This window comes from Crotalus tigris, unplaced genomic scaffold, assembly GCF_016545835.1.
Source record: "Crotalus tigris isolate CLP2741 ecotype Arizona unplaced genomic scaffold, ASM1654583v1 scf7180000017601.7605149639:7615979, whole genome shotgun sequence".
In the NCBI taxonomy this organism is placed as follows: domain Eukaryota; kingdom Metazoa; phylum Chordata; class Lepidosauria; order Squamata; family Viperidae; genus Crotalus; species Crotalus tigris.
In genome coordinates, this window is record NW_024096505.1 from 3,768,904 (window position 1) to 3,791,890 (window position 22,987).

Sequence of the window (22,987 nt, forward strand, 5' to 3'; positions counted from 1 at the left end):
AAGTTAGATGGTCCCTAAGTGCATACATTAGTAACTAAATGAGCAAGCAAGTTGCCTTTGAATACTGTCAATGATGAAAAATCTTGTACTTTAAATCCTATGAGTGGTTGTTTGTGAAAGAATGGCATTCCTCACATGTTCACAAGCATATTTTTCTAGTGCCAAACGTGGTTATTAAAAAAATGCCAATCACAGAGTTGACGTCTGAGCACCAACTGATCTCTGGTTTCATGTTGTTGCCCCAAAGTATAACAGTCTAAATTAGTTTATCAATGTTGTGAATAGTTGATGCAGAAAAACAAAATGCATCTATTCTGCCCTATCAGTTTCATTGCAGTGCTAAGCAGACAGTTAAAAGCCAAAATAGCTGATTACGTTTTGGAAGGCTATTGTAGTAGCCTGGACATTATTTTTTTTACTGCTATGATGCAACATCTCTTCTGCTTTTACTGTAAATGAGACAAGAACTTTGCATTCTGTATTATTCAGTAGACATACAGCAATGTTAAAAGACCAACATTTACCACAACATTACCACATTCTCTTCAGTGTGTTCAAGTAAGAACATATTTCATAACTTTGGAAGGCTGCATGTTGCCATAGCATGTTAGATGAGCTAACTGGTGCTTTAGCTTTCAGTTCCTAGATTTATTTTTAGCCAGCTTCGCCAATAGAAAAAAATATTTTTTTTCAGTGTCAGCTAACAGCGTCTTCCCCAATTCTTGTTAAAATAGATGTGTTCTTGGTTGTCATGGGAACCTAACCTATGGACTTTGCCTATGACATCATTGGAAATGAGCAATTCTTAATAGTTTGTAGACCCATGTTTACTAAGTGCAGTATAGCCCTCAAAGGAAAAAGACAAAACAGCTTGTTTTTCGAAGTTCCAAAGCATGACAAAAAGAAATAATTATCTTTCACTTCTCCAGCATTTTTTCTTCCCATCTTTTCATTACCAGGGATGATAAACTTATTGGCTTTCACGTGGCTGGCAGTCCCCTTCCCAAGATGGCCATTAGGTAAAAGATACTAGCAGTTAGCTGAAGTACATTACAGCATTTAGGTCATTAATATTATCTTCTCCTGCATTTATATAGCTACTAGAATGCCAGTTTCCTCAGGGAATGACAAAATCAGGTATTTTCTCACTATCTCCATTAATTATGGAACTAAGCTGGTTGCATTTAAGGCAGTGGTTCTCAACCTTTTTAATGCCGCGACCCCCAACCGGTCATAAGTCGAGGACTACTCAACCGGTCGTAAGTCAAGGACTACTCAACTGATGCAGCACCGTTTGCAGAATGGGGCTTTTGGCGGGCTCAGCAGGGCAGAGACAGCCTGGACAATTCCTATTGGCTTTTGAAAGCCAATAGAATTAGACTCTATTCAAGATAGTCTATTCTATTGGCTTTCAAAAGCCAATAGAATAAAAGGGAGTAGCACAGCTAAGGAAAAGAGGGAAAAAAATGGCGACCCCCGTGAAATGGTCGTTCGACCCCAAATGGGGTCCCGACCCACAGGTTGAGAACCACTGATTTAAGGTAATCATATTAAATATATACTTCTATCTAAGCACAGTATTATAATCAATATAAAAGAGACTGGGAAAGGATGTGGTGAATTGATATATATATATATATATATATATATATATATATATATATATATTTAAAAAACTTGCTTTAAAAAAACATGTTGCATAATAAAACAATGGCATTAGAACCAGACAGCATGTTTTTGTCTGCTAATGTAAGCATATGATGTGAGAATCTCCTAATCTACATGTTGTTTCAAGTCCTTCACATTATACCGAAACTAAAATTTACAAAAGTGGAAACTATGAAATAAAATGATTGGATTAAATTCCCCCTCAAAAAGATGAAGGCTGGGAAAATGAAATACAAGATGCATCTGCCATTAGAAAGTTTGCATGGAAAACTCCCCAAATTTTCTCCAGCTGTATTTTGATGTGTATTTTACCAGCAAGTACTCTTTTCTTGGGCAATGTTTATATAACCTAAAAAAAAGTTCATGTGACTTAGAATGATTGCTTTTAAAGCACAAGTTAAAGCTATCCTGGAAACAAGAACATAAGCTCTGATTTAGTTCTCCAACGTAAAAGTACATTGAATGAAAATGAAGTTATAGATTTACCAATGTTTTCAGTTACTCACTTTTATAATATCCCTTGCTAACATTTATATCTATTCATTTAAGAGCTAACCAAGTATGTACATGCACATATATATCTGTCTCTTCCATAGAACAATGCTGATCAGGAGATGAAATATATGCAGCTGGATTCCAGCAGCCCTCGGAAATCATTGTACAGGCAAATAAATTTGGGGTTGTATTTATACTGGAATTATCAGGCAAATATAATTTGTCTTGTTTAGACATTTATCAATGAATTGTTTAAAAGGAAGTTAAGTAACAACTTTGAAACATAAATAACTACATAATTACTGGCCCTTGTTCAAGGTGTTTTAATAAAAGTAAATGTTTTTAAACTTCATTTGGTAAGTTTACAGCATTTTCAAATTAAAAATGTTTTCTCACAAATTACATGTTTCCCAGTGAAGCTTTTTGCTTTTGCAGTAAAAATAGCTGCCATATATCTGTTTTCTAATTGCAGAAAAGAAATGAGATTTTTTTTTCAAAAATAAAATTCTTATTTTAATCAGGATAATTCATTATAGGTGAATGACAGGGATGGCAAAGGGACAATTGACAGAATAAGAAATATATATGAATTGTTTTTAAAAGGACATGCACAGAAGTGATTTTCCATTAATAAATATAGTTTTAGCAACATTTCTATTTTCAGTTACAGCATCACTCAAATAAGACTTTATGACCCAGATTGAACAATTAGCTTCTTGCCATAAAAGTTCAGGTGTTTGTCAGCCTTAAACAGTCTTCTGCAACAGGGCACATGGCATGTGTGCTTATTTCATATAAATTCCCTTGAAAAATCAAAATCTTCCAAGATACTGTAAAAGCTGCTCTTTTGAACTGAAACACATTCTTTCCACTTCAGATGTTTACATGATTTTAAATTACAATATACAATATTTATTAAATAGGAGCTTTTCACTGCCAGAGAAATGCATCAACATGCTTAAGCGTACACACCACACATAAATATACAGATTTTTTGAAATGGTCTATTTTTTATGTCCTTGTACGGAATCTCTGCCATTGTTCCTTCTGGTTCCAAGATGTGTATGATGAAACATACACAACTCTAAAAATGAATGCCCTTGGTAAATTTAAGTGGCACCTATATTAAATAAAGATACCTAGCCTTTTCTCCCTCAATAAAACAAATGATGATATGTAATGTCTGCAAGGTTGTTAACAGTAAAATGGAAAGGGGGATAATGCTTGAAATTCCAATAGGTTTAGTCTGGGTGTCACCCTTACTTATACAGAAATTGACATAGTTGAACCCTGAGCCCCCAGAGCACTTTTCTATCTTCAGGTTGCAGTCAGGAACTGGGCTGACCTTGGGAAAGACTGCTGAAAAGGCTGGATACGTAAGTTCTTTTTCTTCTGCCTGAAATTGAATCCACTTCTTCCCCCAATTATGAAAATACTTCTTTTAGGAGTTCAACAGTGTACTACTCCAAACAGTCAGAAGATTATTCCAATGACTGATGCAGAAGGTCCCAATTCACAGATTCGTGCGTTCTTGCATCCAAAGCTCACAAGACCGCAGTGCTCAGTCTTCAGTATCTGGCTGCACTCCTAGCATTGCATGGAGTTCCTCTGCTGTATATCCCAACAGATTTTGTAGGTCACATACAAAACGGTATACATAACGTTTTCCTGAAGTTTTGTGAATAATGTTCTTATCATAATAATAACGCAGGCCACGGCTCAATTTCTCATAGTTCATTTTGGGCTTGTTTTTTCTTCTGCCCCATCTTCTTGCAACCTGAGATAAGAAGAAAGAAAATAATTTAATGTAGTTATTTAGATACCAGTGAAATGGTATTAAACTCTACTTTAAAAGTAGCAGAATAATTAGTCTTCTTCCACATCCCATGAATCTCAGTCATTAACAGAGACAAGTTCAACTATAACTCTCAGTTGGGTTCAACAATAAACTTCAATTACAATACGTAACTGGGTCCAAGTAAAACTTCAGTTGTAAAACTAAGTACCAATAAAAATTTAGCTACTGAGCAACTACTTAGAGTTACTGGAGCGTCAAAGTCTACATCTCAATAAAGAGCACAATTTCCATGCTCATTTCTAATTTAGTACATCTTCCTTTAAGAGGATATGAAGTTCCATAATTTGAGAGTTTGTATTTAAATTAGCTAAGGATATACAGGTAGTCCTTGACTTATTGCCACAATTGGGACCAGAACTTCCATCACTAAGAGATGCAGCCATTAACTGAGTCACACCTGATTTTATGACCTTTTTTGCCATGTTAATTGAATAACTGCAGTTAGGTGAATTATACGGTCATTAAACAACGAGCTTCCCCCATTGACTTGGCTAATCAGAAGGTCGCAATTGGCAATCACATGATCATGGAATGCTGCAACCATCATAAATACATGCTGGTTGCCAAATCCCCAGATTTTGATTATGTGATTGTGGGGATGCTGCAATGGTCGTGTGGGGACTGGTTGTAAATAATATTTTTCAGTGCTGTCATAACTTTGAATGGTCATTAAACAAAAAATTGTAAGTTCAGAACCACTTGTAAATTGTAAACTGTATACAATGTAATTAATCAGAGACTTTCCTGTACAATTTCATATTAACATATGAAACTGAGACTATAATCACACATAATTGCTTCTGAATGAGATGTTTGAAGTGACCCTTTTCTTCCTGGTGGCTCTGTGTAATTTGTTAGTTTACACCCTGCCTTTTCTTCAGGAGCCTCAAAGTGGCTTAATTAGGGATCTTCATTCATTTGATCAGAACAACAAATCTGTAAAGTAAGTTGGACTGAGACTGAGATAGATAGATCTCTATCTAGAAATATAGAAACTACCCTGAAATCCCACAGTGAATTTCTACGGCTAAGAATAGATTGAAAACTCAAGTTTCCTAATCCTAGTTTGATATATAACTGCTACAGCTATGCCCTGTTAGCTGCTATAAACTTCTATTTATTTTTAATAATGGATGACTTGAATTACTAACCTCATCTGGGTCTGCAAGTTTAAACTCCCAACCATCTCCAGTCCAGCTAATGAATGCCTGACAAGATTTGTCAGTCAGAAGTTCTAGAAGAAATTGCCATAGCTGTATGGGTCCACTGCCTATCAATATCAAAATAAAATGGTTAAAGTATACACAAAGAAAGACACACTTAAGGATTCATAGGAATGTCAGAAAAGTTAATTTTCAAGATTTAAATATTAAGTACGTAATTCTTTTATAAATCTTCCTGATTAAAAAATCAACCAGACACCAGAATCTATATTAGAAAAAGATGGTAAATAATAGGAATTTATTACAACAGATGAGGCTTTTTTTTTTTAAAAAAAAAATCCAGAACAGTTGTCTGAATTAATCTTTTTCTCTCTTAAAGTGTTGTTACATTTTAGAGCACACTGAACTTCAACTAAACCAAATTTATTTGAAAAATAGAATTAAAAGACAAGGCAATGTTGTGAAATTATGGGCTTTATATCAAAATAATCATTTCAGGTTAAGCAGAGAGTCCTGAATAAGAGTCTTAGCATACACAATTTTCATTTGAATCTCTCTACCATCATTGAAACAAGTAGGCCTAAAGACAAAAAGGGGACAGGAAAATATTTTACTTGCCTGTAAATCCTGCTAGGATTGCTGCTGGAATAACTGGTTTCCCTTGCTCTACAGGGTCACTCCTTTCTTGAATATAGTCTTTAAAGGACATCGTGGGTTTGTTCAGACACAAGGACTGGCTGCAATCATCTTCAAAGCTGTCATAAGATGGGACTCGCTGAACATCTACTAAGGAGGACTGACTATTCCAAGACTGTAGCAATGAATCTGAGCCTTCATAACTTTCTGTGCCACTGTCATTTGAATCATGCTCTCTGGGTTTACCTGGAGAAAAGAAGAAAAGTTCATGAACAGAGATTTGCATTATACCTGAAGTTGGATTTTAAAATACTGTACTTATTTAACATACAAATAATTGAACTAGGAGAATACAATCCCTAAATATCATTAGACTTTAATTTTACAAATATATGTGATTATGCTAATTCGAACAGATATGGTAAAATGTATCATACTTCAGAGATGTTTAAACCCCCTCTAGGTTACTGTAGCTTTGTCCAGATGTAATCAGTAAAATTATCAATTTAAAGACTAACTCTATGAAATCCATTGAATCACTTTTATGATTAAGTCATAAATAAAGAAGTGGGCTAGTAAAACAAAAATAAGCAACGTCATATTTGAATATATAACTGCTCATAATCACAAGAAAATAGACATCTTACTTGTATTATCCAACACCAAGTTCAGATTATTTCTTGTGAAATCCTGATTCATTGAACAGTAGTTCACATTGACAGTCTCTAATTGTGCTTTAGGAAACATCTGAAATTCTTGTTTTAGATTAACAAGATTTGGCCCAATTGTCGTCTGACATACATCTCCCAGAGCTCTGTTTTTTTGAAAACTTAGAGTTTTTGGATAGCTGGGTACATGAGTGCAATACTGCATTTGTTCAACATTAGTGCCTAAAAAAAAACAACAACCCCACAATACTGTGGTTAGAAATCCTTTATTTTTTCAATAGTACCTACCATCCAATTAAACAACTTTATTTGAGGACTTTCCTAAATTAAATCTAGTGACATTCTATGAATAAATGCTACCATTATCCATATAAACAAAATATAATCTTTATACTTTTTTGAAAGAGGGAACCAGCTGAAATACAAAGATAATATAACTTTGTCTCTTGCTAGTATAACTACCTTAAAGCACTTCCATGTCTACAATTGTTTTTGTAAACTTTAAAGCATCTATAGCAACTAGTACTTCAACTTAACAGTGTTAATTTTAGTGATTCTAACATTTTAGTACAGCAAAACTGAATATACCATACTTATTTAATATTTAATATATCATACTTCAAAAAGAGATGAAATAATGGCTAATTCTTACATTCAATTGATATAATTGATCCAACTCAAACACTGTATATTTTGTACTGTATGAAGTGTTTGTCAAAACAAAGTACGTATATCTGGCCACTAACATCACATGAGATATTCTGCATTTCAAATATCAGCTTCTGATTTGAAATATAAGCCATTTCGCCAAAGTCCCTGTTTTGCAAGTTTCTACTACTGAACTATACACATATTTTGAACTTTATCCATGTTTTTCTCTATGTCCATTTCCTTCTTTCACTGACATACCCCCAGCAAAAAAAAAACAAAAAAAAAAAACAAAACAAAAAACCCAGAAACACTTTTTGTAGTTTAAATGCATTAGTCTAAGATCTTTTGTTGTTGTTATTGTTTAATACAGATACTGAACGAGAAGCCTTATTCACATTAAACGGAAATTGTGCACCTCTAATTTTGATACTATAATTATTGAAATAAAATTTACCTAAAGAGTTGTTGTTGACCCAATGTGGAGATGAAGTAAGGTGAGAATTTTCCACATATTGATCTTGTGGCTTCTCTTCATTGTCTGAGAACAAACAAAGATGTTTAAATATATACCTAAATAGGAGAATTTGATTTGACAATGTGTCATATATGAGTGATAGCATTTTCACCAAAACATATTTTATGTCAAAATTACCTGCCATTTTGAAAATAATGTATTGTTTTGGAACTTAAAACGCTTTAATTGATCACAGTTAAGTCCAACTTATACTTCTAAAAGTAAAACATAATTTTATATTATGTATTTTATCTATTTTATTGTAAGCTGTACAGAGTCACATATAAATAAATAAATGAGAGTGAAGTCAATGAGATGCATGTATTTTTTACATTTGCAGTATTACACTGACACTTTCAATAATGTAAAACAATCTCTCCTTTCCTTCAAGATTTCACCACAATGGCAATCTTTATATTTAATTGAGAGATGTTGACTGGTCCAAAATCACAACGTGAGTTTTCCTGGTAAGGCTGGTTTTTATTGGATTAATTCCATCTGCTTCCAAATATATTTGTAGCTAGGACCACATATGTTTGGTTTTGGCTTAGCACAGTATATGAATCCATCTTAAATCAGCTTAATCAAAGCAGACAAGAACTCCCATATTAAGATAATCTCAAATAGCACGGGAAGCAAAAGCAAACACTCTAGTTCCTTTAGATATAAATAACTGGCAAGTTAGAATTCACTTTGAAATTTTACAAGTGTTTTCTCAATGTTGCCACAATACAACTGGTTTCTGTGTTCTGCATATTCAGCTATTACTTTGATTTAGTTTAGTCACCTTTTATCATCTGATCCAAATGTTCCCACAGTATGTCACCAACATAATCAGGTGCTAGTTCCAAAAAATGTTCCTTTCCCAGATTGCATAACTCTTGGCCATTCATAGCAAATCTCTCAAAGTTCACATTCACTAAACTAAATTCATTGGTAGCCCAGAGAAGCCACTGACATACATGATGTTGTGTCCAAAGCCAGGGATCTGCAGAAAGCAAGAAAAAAAAAATTACTTTATCAAGATTTTTTTTCCCAAGGGAAGCTATAGTAGCATACACTAAAATATAATAGCTACTATCCCTTTTATTACCACCTGAATCCACATATTTTTGGAGCTAACGCTCTTAATATTTAACTCACTTTATAACTGTAGATATATAGGATACAATCTTAAGCATATTCATGTGAACGTTACCATTATTGAGATGAATGTATTTGTAAGTAATGGTTTAGGATAAGAAAATTGTATGGTAAATATTTTATTATATTAGGAGGGGAAAAAAGATACAACTATCAATTAGCCTAATTGAAAAGAAGAGAGAAAAAAACTCCACTTACTGTTTGGAATGCCTAATCTGTGCTGTTCTTTTGTGAAGCCACTGAAAGTTGCATTTAAGGCCTGACTCATCACAGCCTTACTACATGGAGTTAAGAGCGGCAATTCAGAAGAGTTTGATTCTGAAAAGCAAAGGAATTATAATGTTGGACATATCAAGAACAAAGAAAATAATCTGCAGAAAAAGAAGGGACGTTTTGTTTTGTTAGGTATAATGTTGTATCAATGTCTAATGTCAAATAAATCCAGTCAGTAGTATAGCTTCTGAATTGTTAATATTATAACACTCGAAAATATTGGAAATCCTAGCTAGAATTCTTAATATAAGGTTGGTAATAGTTCCTAGTTTATTCCTTTCCACTTCTAAGGCTACATAATGATTATAAAGATTTGTGCACAAATTATTTTCTATAGAAACATTTCTAAAATATGAACTTTTGCAATGACTTTTGATAATCTGGAGATTGTTTCCTCCTTAATTTCTTGTCCAAATGACTTGGAATCCCTTTAATTAGCATGATAAAATTGCTTATAAAAACAGGCTTTACCAAAAGAAATAGAATCAAGGCCAGTTGGCACTTCCTGAAGTGTCTGATCTTCATTTAGAGGTGGATAGAATCCAGTAAACAAAGCACCTTCAAAGCTATCAAATGCAGGTTGGCGCTGAAAGATAGAAAACATCAAAGTGAGTATCTTATTACATCCACAGCAAGTTTAATATATTATGACAAAGCAAATGTGGCATTCTAATTTGGGGCAAATGCCCCAGATGGATCTGGTGCGCAATATGGAGTCCTCTTGGATTCATGGCTCCTGCTAGAAGAATAGTGGCAGCAATGGCCAGGAGTCCCTTTGTACACATTAGGGTGGTATGCTGGTTGCAGCTCTTCATGGATCAGGAGACTTTGTTCACAGTCACTCATGCCCTTGTGATCTCTCACATGGACTACTGCAATGTGTTCGATATAGAGTTGTCTTTGAATAGTATTTGGAAGCTTCAATTGGTGCAGAATGTGGCTGCATGGGTAGTAAAGGGTGTTGGATATTTGACAAATTTAACACCAATGCTTCCTGAAATGCACTGGCTACCAGTGTGTTTCTGTGTGCAAATCAATATGCTGATTATCATTTTCAAAATCCTTCATGGCTTGAGGCCAGGTTACCTTAGGGACAGTCTTCTCCCAGTCATTTCTACCTGTCCAATTTGGTCAGTCAGTTTGAGAATGTTCTGGGTCCTATCAGCTAAGGAATGTCAGTAGGTGGGAACGCAAGACGCAAGACGTAGCCTCTCTGCCTTAACACTTACCCTCTAAAATAGTCTCTCTTCAGAAGTCAGGATGACTCCAACCCTATCAAACACTCACAAGGCTGTATAGACTGGGTTGTGTGCCTGGGCTGCCGGGTTTGTTAAGAGCCCCGTTTCCTGCCTGTATTAATATCCATAGCAACAGTTTTGCTTGATGCTATATATGTTTATTTTGAACTATTGTAATTATTTTAAATTATTATGGTTATGATGCATGCTGCTCAGAGTTACTTGTTGAGATGGATGGCTATAGAAATTAATCAATTCGATTCAAATCATAAAAATGTTATCATCTCCAACTCAGAACTGAAAATCCTTTGGATACATGTTCAAAAATGTTGATGCAACTCATAAGTCACTGAGGAAGAATTTGGATACTTGCATTCTATACTAATGAGTCATTTCTAAAAAATAACTTTCTTTCCATAATATCAACTAACAGCATACAAAGATTTTAAGATTTTTTTTCTGAAATATACAGACCTGGAAACTTGAAAAGCTCTTCTGATAACATTCAATATATTTTGGACTGTTATTCGAGCCTATTCGCACTATTTAAAGACCTGCATTTTTTACATGCATCAGTAGTTGCATTAAATACACTAAACTTGCATTAAATGCCTTTAAATGACTGCCTGGCACCATATATAGTTAGAAGGATGAACCATGTATTATGTTAAATGTCTGATTCAGTTACAAATGTTAAGATTTTTTTGTGTTCAGGAGAGGTTTCTCAAACTGCATAATAACTTTTCATGATTATGCTAAATATCTCATCAGTAATACATACAGTAGTTAAGGCAATGAGCCTTGGTTTTTTTAGGGGCCATAAAGTATGGGCAGAGTCCTATGGGAGAATGGGTTTTTCAAATAGCCTGATCCTAAGTCACCCAAAGTCTCTGGGAGTTGAGTGACATGCAAATTTGATAAATAAATAAATGCAAGAAACTCTGGTGCAATACATGCCTGGAACACTTCAGTTTGCATATCAAAATGCATTTTATATCTCATTGTGGTTATGTTGCTGTATTAATCTGTATTGTTTTATAAATCACTTATCAAAGTGATGGTGCAGCAGTACCATCAGGCATTTTAGTATTAATGCAGCATAAGTTTCTAATGAGTTATTACAGAATTCATATATTGTTTAAATGAGCTACCCAAGGAGCTGTATAAAATTTAGTCAGAGTGTTTCAGTCTGGAATAGTGAAACTACAGATTTTTCAAGTTACAAAGTTCAACATCAAGAAGTTAAGCAATTTGCTGTATAAATGAAATGATTAGAAAGTTAGATAGCTGGCATAGTAATGACAAATTCTTTCAGTGTTAATAGATAAAAAGATCTGAGTCATGACTAATATTTAGAGGAAAGGACAAATACTTTCAACATAATCTGGAAACTCCTCTGTTTTGTGTAAATAAATGATCCCTTACACTGAGTCACTGGAAAAAATGCAACACTCTGTAAGATCAAAAGGGACACTGTACTTCAAAAGTATTCTGCATGTTTAAAACATGAAATTAAACAGTAAAATGAGCATGTTTAAAACTTCTATAGATTAGATCCAACTAGCTCTAATAAAATATTATGTCCTATGTCAGAGCTGCTATGGATTATTGGAAAATGGCACTCATTGCCAAATCTTAAAGATCTCAGAAAAGCCCTATAGTGATGGGCCTGCCTCCTCAAGGCCAATGGGAGTCACTCATTAGGCCCATAAGATGCTTACAACCAGCTCTGTCAATAAGTGACACAGCCCAGGTTAATGAGAGTCTATCAAAAGTGTTACATTATGACTTATCTTTTTAAGTAAGTGAACCAATAGTCCTAAAGCTTACTATTAAGCTAACAAATAAATAACTATTTTCTAGTACATATTCTGATTTTTGAATTTGAGGCAATACTGACAGAAGGGTTTTCAATATAATTAATTGTATTTTATTTTTAAAAGGTTACGTTACAATGTCAAAGCAAGCAAATATATATAAATTTGATATTTTAAAAATTATACGTAAATATTGTATAGAAGTAATATCAAGACCATAATATGATATATAATGACAGTGATATTGTAATAGAGATTGACAGTGATATGAAAATAATTTTAGTTATATTAATGGCATATTAAATATTTTTTGTAGAGATGACCAGGCAAGAGTTAATTGCTGACTGAGAACATTACTTACTACTTTTGTTCTCTTTTAAAAAAAATGTAACTAGGATTAAAATGACATTGTAGATTTGTGTAATTTATTAAATCAGTAACAGTAATAAGTGAAATTCAATGAAACCATTAATTATTGCTGGCATAGCATAATATAGACTAATACAATCTCATAATTTGTTCATTAAATTGATATGCTTTGCCCAGGGTTAAGCTGGATTTTACTACACATATCTGCTTTTCCTTCATAGCTTACCTTGAACAATTCTCTATATACACTGCAAACAGGTGCTACTTGATCCATGTTTTTAATTCCAAATTCATTCATCTAAAAGTAGAAACAAAATACAAAAGTATTGGTTTATAAATGAAATAAAAAATAATAACTCATGGTTATATCCAAATGGTGCATCTATTGCAGCTCACAAAGGTATACCTATATGAGAATTCTTTCATCTTGAGGTGATGAAGCCAATTTTCTTATATATAATACACATATGTAGTAAAATATCATTAAATGTAAATGATCTTTAAAATAATGGATGAACAAGACAAATCATTTTCATATAGCACATTGTGGAATTACTTCTGAAGGTGAAAATAATTCTCTTCAAGACTAATCCCAAAGGTGATTTTTTTTCAGGAGGTAACTGGACTTTCTTGTGTTTCTTTTGAAGACGTTTTGCTTCTCATCCAAGAAACTTCTTCAGCTCTGACTAGATGGTGGGGAGTGGAAGGATTTATACTCCTTGCAGACAGTTGAAACCATTTGGAGGTTTACCTGTGTCCTTAGGGTCACCTGAGTAGTGCAAATGTATGTGGAGCCTTTTTGGCAGCAGGATGTTTTCTGCCCTGTATTCCTTCACTGTTGAAAACAGGCACAGGCTCTTGGGGATGACTCTGTGCTGCCTGACGCTTATAATGATATATAACTTATATAATTTATAATCTATAAGTCTTCACACTTATAATTGTTGCAGCATCCCCATGGTCATGTGATCAAAATTCAGATGCTTGTCATGTTATGACAGCTACAGTTTCCCAGGGTCCTGTGATCATCTTTTGTGACCCTTTGACAAGCAGTCAATGAAGAAGCCAGATTCACTCAACAAGAGTGTTACTAACTTAACTGCAGTGATCACTTAACAGCTGGGTAAAGAAATGTTGTAAAATGGGGCAAAACTCAGTTAACAACTGTCTTGCTTAGCAATAGAAATTTTGGGCTCAGTTGTGCTTGCAATTGGTTGTACCTGTATTGTTATGGATCCTTGTTCACAATATGAACACAATATGTTCACAATCAGACACAAACACACACACACAGTACAGTAAAAGGAAATGATAGTATACTGCCAAATAAGACATGTGGTTTTTTTAAAAAAATAAATCTCTTAAAACTATAGTTGATGGAGTTAAGGTAAAATCTGAATACCTATATTCAATATAAGAATATACTGAATGAAAAGGTTGTAAAGAAGTAATTGGGGGGTTGGGGGTCAGCTTGACACAATGGACATATGTTTTATCACAATCCTTTGTTGTTTTTGGTTAACTCTTTGATATTAGATTTGGGCAGTATCACTTTGATTGTATTACTCTTAAATCCCATCAGTATCACATAAACTTTAATTTAATTTGTAGTTCTTCATAACACACGCCCATTATATAAAAAGAATGTAAAAGTTGCTGGGGAGAGGGGTGAGACTAGTTAAAATATTTTGACAATGAAATCTAAGCTGGTTTGTTGTTATTACTATTGTTTATACGTTATTACTTAAATGACTGGAAACAATCAACATAATTTTTAACATGAAGATTATCTTATCTATTACCTTGTTCAAATACAAAAGAAGCTCTAACTATATGGAATATTTAAAAAAATCCATTATATTGGAATAAAACACAACTTTTTCAGGTACGTATATCTCATCCTAGTAAAAATACCAGTGCCATTTTTTTCTACAAATTTATAAATATCTATAGTACTGTTCTTTCTCCTCCTCCTTGTACTAAACATTTGGCCTCAAATGTTTAAGGTAGTTTAATGTTTGAACTTCAGCAGTCATATAACTGCAATATGATCTAAGCCTATTCAAAAACCAATATATTCAGTGTTGACTGTATCTTTTATACAGCAACATAGAACAGAGATCCCAACCTTTTGGGCGCCAGGGACCAGTTCCATGGAAAGAGGTTTTTCCGAGAACTGGAGGGTGTGTGGTTTTGTGTGTTGCCTGTATCCCACAGATAGGGCTTTGCTTGTTTGTGTGGACCGGTTGCTGGTATACCGTGCTCTGATACTAGTCCACAGACCAGGGGTTGGGGACCCCTTACATAGAATATACATCTCTGTTGGTTATATAATTAATATATAATCCCCTCACCATCACAATAACCCCCAGCATTAATATTTTGGCAACATAGTTCAGGATAACACACAAACATGTATTTACCAGAATAGCTTAATGAATCTCAAAAAGATGGTACTCGATTTCCTAACAATAGCTTGGACATCTTTAAATATATGAACCCTAACTATATAACAAGCTTTCAGTTATTGTATTTTGGTAATGCCACTAGTAAGCTTCAGGGCATAAATAAGATTTCTAAATATGAATTATATTTGTTTGAAATACACACAAAGACAGGATTAAACAAAATCATCCCCTATTAAATATTCTCCATTATGCCACAGAAGACCTATTTTAATCTCATTAATTAAAGATGCAACAAAGAATTATGTGACACCTTAAGACTAAAAAAGAGGGCAGGCCCTGAAAAACAAATAAAAAGAAAAATCATGGGGAAAGAAAATGTATTAAATACCAGTTGGAAATTATTCATTGTACAGAAACCCAAAGACCCCGTGGTTACCAGTTTTAGCTACCTTGAAATTAGGACTGAAAATCTCTGGATGGCCACCAGATGGCAGTAAAGAGTTTCTCAAATTTGTCACAGCCCAGAGCAGCTTGTCTTATACCAAGTAGTCAAACTTGCAAGTAAACATCATAAAATTCAGTTATGCATAAGTGATCTCACTCTAAATAAGTATTAATTAACAAATGCTTGTACTGTAATTTCAGGTTAACTTCCTCATTAGCATAAACAGGTATCTGAACTCAAGTTGTGTTTATTTGAGAAACCCTATCAGATTATATCAAAGATTGAAAGGAATTTAAATACTGGAAATTCAGTAATGAGTTTACTGATAATTCAATACTTTAATACTTTCCAATACCAACACTTCAACTTGCTACATTTTAAGGCTTAATCAATAATTACACAATATAAGGATGCATGCGCAACATTACTTAAGAAATTCAATAGTTCTTTCTGTCTCCTTAACACATGAACAAACACAAAACAAACCTCTAAACTGACTTCATGCCTGTCATGTCTACATATGACACTTTTGGGAAAAGGAACATATGGTGAAGAAACTACTAATATAAAAATTTTCATTTTTATTCATTTTAAGTTCATAAGAACTTAACAATATTAGATTGATGAGAACTGTAAACTACATCAACATTTTTTTCATCTTCAATCTACATTCACTTTTTAAATTCTTAAACAGATCATTGGAGAAAAAAATCAACACATTTTAGTTGCCTTTCTGGGTCATAATTCAGGCATTTAATGAGAAATCATCCAAGTATTGTTTAGAAAGTGGGCCTCTATTTAAGCAAGGAAAAAAAACTTCGGCAAAAGAATTGCATGGGAAATCCAATGTGCACCTCTCCTTTTCTCTGATTTCCACATAGGGATTGTTCCTATAGCTTCTTAAAGTGCTATCCCTAATAAACTCTCTCTTAAAGAATTCCATATTCAGTTATGGACAAACCGAGGGATCTAAGACATTTTCTCCCAAACAAGCTTTTTGGGCGCTCGGCAAATATGTCGTACGGATCTAGAAAACCATAAAAACCGAAAACAAAAATCCCTACATCTTCACCAGGGATTATCCAGACAACATGAAGCCTCATACACTAAATGGAGCAGACTCCCCCATTCAGGTACGTTTGAAACACAATTCCATCAGGTCTGGAGTTTATGGCTGAGGGTAATGGGAGCTGTAATCCAATGCGGATGGCGGGCACCAGATTCATGTTACCACAAGCCTCTGGCCCACGCATTTTCAGAGAATAGCAAAACCGTATCAGCCCCCGAACAGAAAGCCTGGATGGACCGAGAGCGCGTCCAGGGCAAAAGGGGCAGGCGGAGTCCGCTTGTTCCCTCCTGCCTTCCTCCCCACCCGGCCGGAGACTCGTCCGCGCCTCCCAAATGCTCCTGCCTCCCGCGTCTCCTCTTGGACTCGGCGGCCCGTTTCCTCCCTTTCTCACCTGGGGCGCCGCCAAGTCAAAGTCCCACGAGGCGCGCGGTCCCGTCACCACCGCGCTGGTGAAAGCTGTCCCAGCCTCCTTCGGGGACCCCAAAATATTCCTGCGCGTCAGCCGAAAACACGCATCCGGAAAACAACACCCCACGAAGGGCTGTTAGTATCTCAACCGACTGAACTGAGCGGAGGAAGCCTCGTCGTAGCAAACCACGTCGCCGGAAGAAGAGGCAAGGCTCCTGCCCAGGGCACAAGGCAACGTGCTGGTGACGGAGCGCGCGTCAGCTTTGGCAGTCTTGGCTGGCGGTCCGCGCGCGAATGCGTGCGCTGACCCGTGTTGGGCTAGCCTGCTCTTGACGGGGCGAGGGAGGGAGGCGGAGCGGTAGGCCAGGCCCAGCCAGCCTCCTCCCACCGAGAACAGGAAGACATTCCGCTTCCTTCGGGGAGGCAGATGAAGCCTCGAAGGCTGGTGTCGCCCAGCGGATGCCCGCCAGATGTGTAGAACCGGAACGTCGATCTTCCTAGCCGGCACAGCGAGGCAGTTTTGCGCCTGGAATGGCGGGAGAGATAGTTGATAGTACCAGATAGTACCTTGTTAGGGGTACCTTAGAAAAATCTGCCACTTTGTATCAAGCTCTCTTCTGTATACCGTATGGCTGTATCTGTTTACCCAATTAGGTTTACAATATAAATTCACTGGTTCAGGAGCCAGCTTTGCCTAGTAGTCTAAACTAGGCATATGGTTTGTATGGGTTTTAGCTTAGTGTGTTGTGTGTGAACCCAAGCTTTTTGATTTGTAAATTGTGGTTAATGACTTAGCATGTTATACAAATCCAAACAAACTTTCAGAGTTTGTAATGAGCTTTATGTGCGCCTTGCAGGATCAGATCAAAATATTCAAACTTTAGTGGCCATACATAGGATGAGGAGCAAAACTCCCCTTCAGGAGCCCAGAGAATATTTGTCACCCTGGGTTCAACTATTGCAGGGGTGTCAAACTGCCGGCCCGTGGGCCGGATGCATCATGCCAAAACTGCGCCCACCCCATTGCCAGTAATGAAAAATAAGTCGCAATACATTGCGACTTGTCATGTGACATTGCGAGTTTGACACCCCTGAACTATGGGGTCCTTGGTGCTCTCTGAGACCAATTTATCAGCAAATCTCCAGTGTCCTAGTCTTTGGATAATGAAGGAAGAAGCTGTTGTGATTATCAGGATTTATTTGATGTCATGAAGATAATTTGTCATTCGCTAGGAAATTTAGATTATAGGGCCAATTACAAGTATAATAAATACATAAAGCGGCCATCTACTCTTTGTAATAGATTATAACACTACTTGTGTTATAAAGTACTTCCTTTAGCTTTCTTTGAAATTTCTGACATTCATTTTCATGACACTTTCAAGAACTGTAAAAAGTAACATTTGCAAAAGCCATGTTAATTCCTGTTCAGCAAAAGTTATTATTTCATGTATTTCATTTCATTTTGATAATATTTTTCAACCACTTATCCATAGCAGATATTAGGTTATCCAACCTTTAATTACCTGGATTCAGTTTAAATCCATTTTGAAAATTAACATGTTTGATGATCTAATTATACATTTTTTTATTGAAAAGTTTTATACAGTATACAATATCCCAAAACCCACCCACCCCTAACCCTCCCCCCACTTCCCAGAGCTGAGTACAGGGTTACAAATTAATAAACAAATTCTAATTAACATTACCCAACTATATAAGTAACCAAATCCATAAAATACTTTAACTCCCATTTAAGATAAATATAAGCAAATTAAAACAAAAAGAATAATATAAACAAGTCAATATTAATTAAACCATAGTAATACCAAATCTAAAATGAGTTATTATACTATCAATACTAATCTAAAATTTACTCATAAGCTAGATGAAACTTTTTAATCCCATATTTATTCTGAATATAATCTATCCATCTTCTCCAAACCGAAATATATCTTTCTTGTGTATGATCCTTCAAATAGGCAGAAATTTTTGCCATTTCTGCTAAATTTGACACCTTAAATGTCCATTCTTCTATAGTAGGCAAGGACTCTTTCTTCCAATATTGCCCTACCAATAACCTTGCTGCTGTTATTAAGTTCAACATCAAATTAGTTTCTTTAACATCAAAATCTACAATAATACCCAACAAAAATAATTGAGGGGTAAACTTTATCTTTAATCCAAAAATCTTTTGAATGTTCCACCAAATTTTAATCCAAAAAGCTTTTATATTTCTACAGATCTAATTATACTTTAAGTTCTTTTAAAACTCTGGAGATTTGCTCATGTACATTTTATCAAAAAGATCCAACATTTGGTTTCTGTATTTAATCATGGATAATTTGTCTACAAGGTAGATACAGTAATCTAGAAAATGTACTTTATTTTGAACCAAGCTATATATTCAACATCATATTTTCTTGCCCATACTAATTTTTCTGTCTGTCATGAATTTTTTTAGTTCCAGGGTGATTTTTTTTTTTTAATGAACTTCTACCCATTGCTTCTTGTCCTAGCGTGAGATGCTTTGGAGAATAAGTCAACCCGCTATTCTCTGCAAGAGCCTGTCAAGTCAGCTTGATGGAAGTCTGCTATCATGTCACCTTAGTCCTTTTCTTCATTAGACTAGAGTCTAGACATACCTAGTTCATGCAACTGTTCATCCTATGGTTTAGCCCCCAGAATCCTTATTTTTCTTCCTCTTCTTCGCATCTTTCTGGAATCTCAACATCTTTTTTGTATCATGGTGACAATAACTGGATGCAGTATTTATAGTGTGGTCTTATCAGTGCAGTATAAAGTGGTACTTATCACTTCTTGTAATTCTAATGCTATCCCTTTATTGATGTAGCCTAGGACTGCACTGACTTTTTTGGTAGCTGTAGCACACTGCTGACTCATACTTAAGTGGTATTCCACTAGGATGCCTAGACCCCTCAATAAATAGATTGTGATGTGGTTTGCCATAAAATTCCTCAAATCAGCAGGTTGAAAGCGCAGTAAAAGTACTTATAAATTGTAAGTTGGGGTGCAATGTAGACTAGCCTTCTCATGGTGCACCAAGTGCAACATGACTTTGTCATGGCTAAATAGTCTACACATTCTGGCTGCTGGACTTCCCAAGGATCTCCCAGCAAGTAGGAGCAGCATGAGTACGCCCCCCCCCCAAAAAAAAACAATGGTTAATGATGTATTCTGTTACACCATATAAAATAAATAAATAACTGGAAGTTATTTTGTCATTCTGATTCCTGGAAGACAATTTAAGCTCTATGTTTTGCTTTAATATTTAACCCGACTCCGGTTAGGTCAAACAGGAAAAGTTTTTCAGAATTTTTTAAACAGTTTTCACTTTATCCACACATAGGCTGTGGGTTTTTCCACATAGTTGCTATTGCCACTTTTCAATCCCTCCAAAGCTTCTTGCAGTAACCCATGGTCTTATTTATTTCTGCTGACATGGAAATGCTCAGGAAAAAAAATGTTATGGTGGCATAACTGTTAGAAGAGAACGGAGCCGGGAGGTGGGTCAGGAGTTCCTGCCAATGGGAAAACAAACTGCAAACCTGCAAGGCTTCAGACAAAAAGACCGTCTTGGCTGCAATTTCAGATGTGTTGCAGTTGAGCTATTAACTGACATAGAGAAATCAAACTAAACCAGAGCTAATTCTACACTGGTTCAAAAACTGGACACAGGTACTTACTGTTAATTCTTCATGTGGTCTTCAATGCATATTATCTAGTCCAGAGGTGTCAAATTCGCAATGTCACGTGACATGTTGTGATATATCACAGCTTTTTTTGCCATTGCTGGCAATGGGGTGGGCTATGATGCATTTGGCCTGCAGGCCTGCAGTTTGAAATCCCTGATCTAGTCTCTTCTAAAAGAGAAATCAAGGAGGAAGAACAATAACTTTAATAACATCTAGAAGAGTATATTCCTCCCCACAGCAGGGTTATTCTCTTTCATTCACAATACATGTGTGCTAAATATTATAACATAATTTTTGAATAAGAATAAATATGAAAGCTAAGTACAATAGTAGAAGTACCAAATAGTGTGGAATAAGCCCCTTGAGATCTAATAGTTGATTCCTGTTCTCAAGTGCCTACAATCAAGATTATGTCAACAAATATTAACTGAGGCACACAAAAGTACTGATGATTATGACAGAACTTCTTAAAGCAGCAAAGTCCTGATCTAATAAGGCAACATCTGGCAAAATCATAAGGGAAGCCTTTGCAAACTGTACATCAGCTGGATAGTGATTTTAATTATAAGACTGATGAGAACAATTATACCATCATTTATACTGAGGAAGCAGCTGTCAAAAAAGATAAGATGGCAGAATGGGAGTTCTTTGTTCTTTTGCTTATGTGATGCTGTGAGGAAGAAAAAAATGTTTAAATCTCTTTCTTCCATTCCATCCTTGAAATAATTAGCTGTTTGATTCAATTCTGGATCCTTCCAAGGGATAAATGTATATGCCTTTTTAAGGTGTTAGTGCACTTTAGTGTATAGCCAGATATCATTTCTCCAATATGCAGAAGTTTGCAACAGATGACATATATTTTTCCTGTGGTTATATTTCATGGATTAGATATGTATTTTAAGACAGGCTGACATGTGAATAATGCTGCTTGGATCACTAAATAGTGACACCATTAATACTGTTGGGAAACCCATTTAGAATTATAATGTTTAAAATATATATTATTATTTTCCAATGCACTCTTACAGATTAGCTTGTACAGTGTTGCCAAATGCCTAAGCATGTGAAAGCCAATAGAAAGGAAACTAAAAAAAGGGTTTTGCAATATAATTTATTATAAACAGCCATGAATTGTCTATCCTTTCATTCACAGAACATAGTTACATATACCCAACTTATCTGAGATGCAAGATGTTATAGTATCACGGTACTTATCCAGGAATAGTTTCAGGATTTTTTGAGAAACTTGCTGTCAAATTTGTGAGCAGATTTGTTTCTGTCTCTTTCTCCATAGTCTTTTTGTGCAGCTCCAATAAAACTCTGCAGAACTTGTGGTTGGTTCATTTCCCCAATGAAAAGAACTCTTGGTTCACCCATTTACCTCTGGAAGACTAGAGCAGAGGATATTCTGAGTACAGTATACGAATGGGCTGGAAATAATAGTAGTAAGGAAATGTCTTTTTAGTGGATTCCAGTTCCTGCAGACTTCAGAATATGCAACTTGTTTGGAATGTATTACTGTTCAGCACTATTGCAAGCTGCAAACATGGTAAGAGGCATTGGGAAAACTGCCCATTGCAATGTTGATCCATGTTCAGAATTTTCACTTGACCCTTAGTAAAAGGACACCCTGTTAACCAAGCTGCTGTTACAATCACTGTCACTCAGATGGTTTTGGAAATGAACAAATGTGTCCAACATGTACTGAAAACATTTAAAAATATTGTGTTAAAGCACAAAAGGAAACAATAAATACACACAACATATGAATGAAATAATGTAACTTTATATTTTAATATTTTTATTGAAGTTTAAGAATACAAAGATAAACTAATATAAATTAAGAAAAATAGAAAAAGTTTAAAAATTGCAAAAAGAAAAAAAATGAAAAAAGATATATAAAGAAACAATTTCCCCCTTCATCAAGAAAAGAACAAACAATTTCAATAACTTAACAGCTTCTCTAACCTTTCAAACAAAGGTCTCTCTTTCCATATCTCAACTCTTATCTATAAACAAATTATAAAGCCTTGTCATTCAATCTTAATCAGCAAATTCTGTTAAGAATTACCGGAAATAACAACATATATATTTTAATCAACTAAATCAATTTTCTTCCTTTCCTTTGAATACAATAACTTATCATTTTCTCTAAAAATACAACAAAAAATATTTTCTTCCCATTTCTTCCCTTTTATCTTAAAGATTAATTCAAACTTAGGCAGGAAAAATCCACTAAGATACCAGAAACAGCAACAAATTAAAAATCTAGACCTTTAATTCTTTCAAATAGTGTCCCACAAGTTAATTTATTATTTTCTCTTTATCTCCTATCTGAAATTCCTTTGTAAGTTTAACACATACTAGAAATAACATCTGTATGTTAACCTTGTTCAAATAAGCCAATTTTGTAATCCTTTCAACACTATAGCTTATCACTTTCTCTGA

General features: G+C 35.0%; 1 protein-coding gene across 2 annotated transcripts; it reads right to left on the reverse strand.

The window, feature by feature from the left end:
- Window positions 1–2,470: 2,470 nt before the first annotated feature.
- On the reverse strand, window positions 2,471–17,139 carry ETS2 (ETS proto-oncogene 2, transcription factor). 2 transcript variants are annotated; one of them, XM_039369718.1, is made up of 10 exons: window positions 16,807–17,139; window positions 12,720–12,791; window positions 9,541–9,655; window positions 8,995–9,114; window positions 8,441–8,641; window positions 7,594–7,677; window positions 6,468–6,710; window positions 5,803–6,066; window positions 5,173–5,291; window positions 2,471–3,940 (listed from the first exon to the last, which is right to left on the reverse strand). In XM_039369718.1, the coding sequence occupies exons 2-10, from the start codon at window positions 12,789–12,791 to the stop codon at window positions 3,725–3,727; spliced, it is 1,434 nt and encodes a 477-aa protein (XP_039225652.1). In that variant the 5' UTR covers window positions 16,807–17,139; the 3' UTR covers window positions 2,471–3,724. The 2 variants fall into 2 exon arrangements, with proteins under 2 accessions (XP_039225652.1, XP_039225657.1); XM_039369723.1 differs by lacking the exon at window positions 16,807–17,139 and adding an exon at window positions 15,351–15,692.
- Window positions 17,140–22,987: the final 5,848 nt, after the last annotated feature.